This window comes from Hylaeus anthracinus, unplaced genomic scaffold (assembly GCF_026225885.1).
Source record: "Hylaeus anthracinus isolate JK02 unplaced genomic scaffold, UHH_iyHylAnth1.0_haploid 3, whole genome shotgun sequence".
In the NCBI taxonomy this organism is placed as follows: Eukaryota; Metazoa; Arthropoda; class Insecta; order Hymenoptera; family Colletidae; genus Hylaeus; species Hylaeus anthracinus.
The window spans coordinates 7,555,504-7,561,829 of record NW_026535284.1 but is presented as its reverse complement, the minus strand read 5'-3'; the positions used below and the strand labels follow the sequence as shown (position 1 = coordinate 7,561,829).

The window sequence follows — 6,326 nt, the reverse complement described above, 5'->3', positions numbered from 1 at the left end:
AACTCATAAATACTACGAATTCCTAGATTAAACTCACAAAAACGAAACACTCCTAGGTTTAACTCACAAGTGCTAAGAATTCCTAGATTAAACTCACAAAAACGAAACACTCCTAGGTTTAACTCACAAATGCTAAGAATTCCTAGATTAAACTCACAAAAACGAAAAAAACCCTCGCGTCTAACTCACGCAAACAGAAGAATCCCTAAGACTTAACTCGTACAAATTAATAATCTCTAACTTCAACTCCCAGAAAGTAATAAATCCTTGGATGTAACCTACAGGAACGCAGGAAACGTGTTTGTATAGCTCCTGGTTGAATCGTTGATAACAGGTGAAAAATTTACCTCTATCAATGGACGCAGGGGTCGGCATCGATGCGACGAGAGAGTGGATATCAGTGGCAGTGATATCGTAGACTCGAACGAGCCTTCTTGTCGACTTCCTCCTCTTCCTCCTCCTCCTCTTCCTCGTCTTCCTCTTCTTCCTCGTCCTCCTCGTCTTCGTCTTCAGGACGAGGCACGGATCTAGTGGTCATCTCCGTCTTACCCACGGCCACGAGTTCATCCTTACCATGCCCGGTATCACCTACCCTCTCGAACACACGTAAACATTTTCATTACGCTATGTACACCGTGCAGATAATATTTCTTTTTTTTTTTTTTTATTAATAATTACATCGACACCTCGCTTGTGTCAAAAGTGTTATTTTGTCTCGTCTGATATTTTAGCAGGCCATTTTTTTTTTTATGTAGCGAAACAAATTTTTTTTTCTTAACAATCAAATTAACGAACATTACAAACGCAAGAAAGTTGAACGTTTTGGGTTTCAACAATCAACGAGGCACGTTCATTAATAAAACTCGTTGATTAATAAGGTGATAGAATTAACCAAGTTCGTGGATCGATAATGCAAAATAATTAACAGAGTTCAATGATTAATCAAGTAATTAACGACGTCCGTTGATTGATAACGCTGCGTGGGAATCTGATGTTCGTTAACGTAAATGTCGAGGTGATTACATCTAGATAACCACCGAGAATCAACGTTACGTTGTTATTATTAGGTTGTCCGAAAAGTTTCTTTCGTTTTATTAATAAGTAATACGTACACAATATTTTATGTCCAATGTTACATTATTTAATTTGTGCACTATTCATTTTGCTCCATTACTGTTACAACATCGTCAACATCTAAGAAATTAGATCGCCTATTTCTATAAACACTACCGCGCAAAATAATTGAGCGCAAATTACGAAAGAAACTTTTGGGACAACCTAATATTTTGTTGTAAGTTTATTTTAACCGTTTAAAAAATGCTCGGTTATCCCGCGGTTGTTTGAATCAAAGTTGCAAATATATCGATCGGAGAACGATTTTTTCTCGTAGCCGTACTTTTCGAAATTGGATCAGGCGAATTTTTCGATTCGTGGCAGCCGAGGAACAGCCGAACGCCGAGGATCTATATTTACTCGACCATCGGATGATCACTCCAAGACCAAGATCACTCCAAGGTCGAGTAAAACGCCAAACACGTTCCAAAAAAGAAAAAAATTATGATATTTGCAATTTTCAAACAAGCAATTTACTTCAGTATAATTATGTAACTTATTTATTATTGAGGAATACAATTTCTATTCATAACCAGCTAAGCTAATCAGAAATTTTAAATTCCTTGCCGATCGGTAGAATTTCGTAATTCTCGAGAGAATTGTCGTTAACGTTGAAACGTTAACCTGAATTATCCAAGCGAAACAGACGATCGCTCTGTGGAAGTTCGAAACAATTTCAGGAATTCGCGGCACGAGGGATCGAAGTGTGAACACGAATGCCTATCTACCGAAGTTAAAATAAAAAAAGAACAAATTGGAATCATTGACAATTGATCGAGGATGCAATTCGTTAAATCGATTCATTTATATACGTGAATCTGTGGAAGGAAGGAATCGACTGTACGATAACTCTACTCAAAATTCACAAAAATTTGTCAGTTATCAGGAAACAAAAACAACAATACCTCTGCTTAAAATTCACAAGAATCTTTCGGTTCTGCGAAATTCCAAGGTAACATCATCCACCCGGTTGCCTTCTATTTATTTACTCGTCTACTGAAAAATAGCTTCAATTCGCGTGAAGATAGACCTTCCTCCCTTTCCCACAAATTCAATTTTCTATATATTAAACATTCGATTTACGAAGTATGGCGGTTTCGGCCCATCCCTAATTTTCCAAGAAAAATTACAGAAACCTTATTCAGGTATTAACAATTTCGGTCAAAAAAAAAAAAATAAAAAAATGTTCTAGACATTAAACGTTCAATTTGCGAAGCATGGCGGTTTCGACCCATACAATTTCTATTTTCCCTAATTTTCCAAGAAAAATTACAGAAACCCTATTCAGGTATTAACAATTTCGGTCAAAAAGAAAACAAAATAAAAAAATGTTCTAGACATTAAACGTTCAATTTGCGAAGCATGGCGGTTTCGACCCATCCCTAATTTTCCAAGAAAAATTACAGAAAAACCCTATTCAGGTATTAACAATTTCGGTCAAAAAAAAAAGAAAACAAAATAAAAAAATGTTCTAGACATTATACGTTCAATTTGCGAAGCATGGCGGTTTCGACCCATCCCTAATTTTCCAAGAAAAATTACAGAAACCCTATTCAGGTATTAACAATTTCGGTCAAAAAAAAATAAAAAAATGTTCTAGACATTAAACGTTCAATTTGCGAAGCATGGCGGTTTCGACCCATCCCTAATTTTCCAAGAAAAATTACAGAAACCCCATTTAAGTATCAACAATTTTGGTCCAACAAAAAAAAAAAAAAAAAAAGACAATGTATCGAAGACGAAGCGTTGAACCTCCGCAAAACCTAGCGTTAATAATGTTCCGAGGAGGAGTGGTTCCGCGTTGGCTGATAACTGCTAACGTTTTTCCCGCACGTTTCGATCCATCGAAATAACGGTACCGGGGCAGTTTACGGATAAAAGGTGTAAAGATAGGGGGTTCCCGTAGTTGTTTGATGAAGAGCTGGAGTGGATAATTGATAATAACCAATCGACAGGTTCCGATATTTATGGAGCACTCTTTGCGGGCTCCACGCACTTCCTGTACTTTTCACACTCACAATCTCGTACGTTACGAAGGTGTATATTATATCGTTCCATACGCTCGTGAAAAAACAGTTCGATACTCAAAGTCTGTAACCATTTCTGTGTCCGACATAGATGGACCAAATAAGCATTAGACGTATTATTGGGTTGTCCGGAAAGTCCATGGCGATTTTTTGTAGGTGGTACAGGACTGAATATATCGAAATGGTTGTAAAACGAATAGCATGTATACATTCCTTAAAAGGTGGAAAGGTTGTGGAACAAAATGGCACCTGTGTAATTCAATAAATACATGTTGTATATTATATGCCTTTGAATTTTTCTTAGCAATTGCCACGAACTTTCTGGACAACTTAATAGGTATAGCAATTAACCCTTTGGTCTCTAACATATACAATCCCTTGAAAGGTGGAAAGGTTGTGGAACAAAATGGCACCTGTGTAATTTAATAAATATATGTTGTATATTATATGCCTTTGAATTTTTCTTAGCAATTGGCACGAGACTTTCTGGACAACCTAATAGGTATAGAAATTAACCCTTTGCTCTCCAGGCATTTTTCTATAGCACCAAATTCGGTCCATTTTTATAATAAATTTCTGTAAAAGCACAAACTCCACTTCGAAAAGAAACATCTACGAACATTAGGGCTCAATGTATTATTATTATGGTTGAAAACCATTCTGGTTTCGTTTTTCACTTTTAATTGTAATCGAACGGAAGTGGGTAAATGATTGAAGACAACAGGCTTTGTGTTTGATTACATTGGTCGCTGAGCTGTGAGATTAGTTTTCCGTTAATAATAAATTGAATTTGGCTTTTTCTGTATTCTAGTAAGTCGGTTTTCAACCACTGTCGTTTAATCTATGATTGAGAACCTGTAAGTTTTTCAATTAATAATTAGCTGTATTCTGATATAAATGAAATTGAAATTGTACGTTCAAAATATCACTTTTAAATTGCAAATGTCGCCCTAGAGGCGTCACTCGAGCGCAAAGGATTAATTCTGTGCCTTTATATTTAAATAATATCCGATTGGAAATGTAATATCCAATTGGAAATGTAATATCCAATTGGAAATGTAATATCCAATTGGAAATGTAATATCCAATTATAATATCCAATTACAATATCCAATTGGAAATGTAATATCCAATTATAATATCCAATTATAATATCCAATTACAATATCCAATTACAATATCCAATTGGAAATGTAATATCCAATTATAATATCCAATTGGAAATGTAATATCCAATTACAATATCCAATTGGAAATGAAATATCCAATTGGAAATGTAATATCCGATTGGAAATGTAATCTTCAATTATAATATCCAATTGGAAATGTAATTTCCAATTATAATATCCAATTACAATATCCAATTGGAAATGTAATATCCGATTACAATATCCAATTAGAAATATAATATCCAATAGATATTATTTAATGGAATGCCTGGCTCTAATGTTAATAACGTTTTCTGCTGGAACACCTATTTCTGATTCTCGGTCTTGGATTTGATCCCAATATCGAATGAATATTACTTAATGGAAATGGATATATTGCATTGCAACAATAAGCATAGGAGTTGAAATCCATGCGAACGTTCCAACGCCGACAGGCGAATGCGAAAACGGTACAAGTGGAAGATCCTGAGTGAATGTCAGGTGGAATACACAAGGAGTTACGCCATTTTGCGGTGTTGGTGCCCAGTCGAACGATCTCCCACAACAGAAGCCTATTGTGGGCAACTGGACCGATTGGAATCAGCATTGGTAGGAAAACGGGCAGCTTTACGCGACTGAAGAGAGGAATCCTCCTCTTCCACAGGAACAAAAAGTGACCGTACGTGGCGAAAGGACGTTGCAGAAACTGGAGGAAGGGTGAGGAAGGAACGATTCACCTGACGCATTCTGCGGATATTCCACAGGCAACCTGTCGTCGGCCTTTTTGGAAATATGACATTAGTTGATTAGATAAATTAATCTGGAATTTTCTAAAAAATCTAGGTTAGGTCTAGCTAGGTTTATGGTCGTTTTGAGTAGAGCGTTGGAGCATGGATGTTTGTTTTAATAACACTAGTTTACAAGATAAAAAAATAAAAAAAATGTACATTCAACGTTTCCTATACAAATAGAAGAAAAATACAAAAACAGAGTAAACTTGGAATTTTTGTATCTTTACTCAATTGTTCCTAACTCCGGTATTTATCCATAGATTTTCGTCAACAAAAGCTTGTTTTCTTCGTAAAAGTGCGATCTATACGTAAACAATAAGAAACTGGACATAATTTGACAATTTATGTATTTTTCCATAGCGATGGAAGAAATATTCGTGTTCTATTTAAAAGAAATCAAAGTTTCTCATATATATTGGCACGTAACACTTCAACTACTGAACCGATTGGAAAATAATGTGAGAAGCAATTGTTGGAAGTTCGATTGTCTTTAAAATGGCGTCTTCCGCGACTCAATCGGACGTTTCTTACTCGAGATATGGCCTAAACTGTGAACGTATGTCAGAAAAAAAATAAAAAAAAAAAAATTCAAAAATTCATATAAAAATAACCTATCCATAGAACAATTTTTCATTGCGATTTTCGAGTTTAGTAGGCCAAAATACATAAGAAAAACATTGTGGCATTGAATGTACATTTTGGCTGTAAACTAGTGCAATAGGTGGTCTTTCCAGGGAACTCGTAAATATATTTTTGAAACGAAAGGATTTCCTTTTAAACGAAAATTACGCACGAACGTAAAGCATGTTTGTAAAACGATTGCAACGATTATATAAGAATTAAAACAATTTTAAAATAACGGAACAGCGTGTAATAAAATGTCCGTCACGGCGATACTGAACGCGAGTCACGTGACCTGAAAAGTAAGCCCGACTTTTACGAGCTTTGTATTCAAATCAATTGCAATTTTCGTTTCGAGTGAAACGTAATTGTCGTTTCGACGAATTTTCAAAAGCGAGACTCGAAACGTGGGAATAAAGAATAAATACGTTTATGAAAATATTGTGACTAGTAACAATTTCATCCAATTTATTTAATTGTATCGAATGACGTGGTAGATGTTGTGGAAATTTAAAATGGAAATTTAAATAGCTACATGACAATTCATTATATGAAGATTATATATATATATATATATAATGATTATTATATATATAATCTTCATAGAATATATATATATATATATA

General features: G+C 35.0%; 1 protein-coding gene across 5 annotated transcripts in view; it reads right to left on the bottom strand.

Annotated features, from left to right (window-relative positions):
• LOC128893906 (uncharacterized) overlaps nucleotides 1–6,326 on the bottom strand; it is a 44,503-nt gene that overhangs the window by 26,336 nt on the left and 11,841 nt on the right. For 4 of the 5 annotated variants that reach the window (XM_054155231.1, XM_054155234.1, XM_054155229.1 and 1 more), the window contains exon 3: nucleotides 348–588. In XM_054155231.1, the coding sequence (XP_054011206.1) occupies nucleotides 348–375 (28 nt within the window). In that variant the 5' untranslated portion in view covers nucleotides 376–588. Of the gene's footprint in view, nucleotides 1–347; nucleotides 596–6,326 lie in introns of all 5 variants that reach the window. The other variant, XM_054155233.1, reaches the window with a different exon arrangement.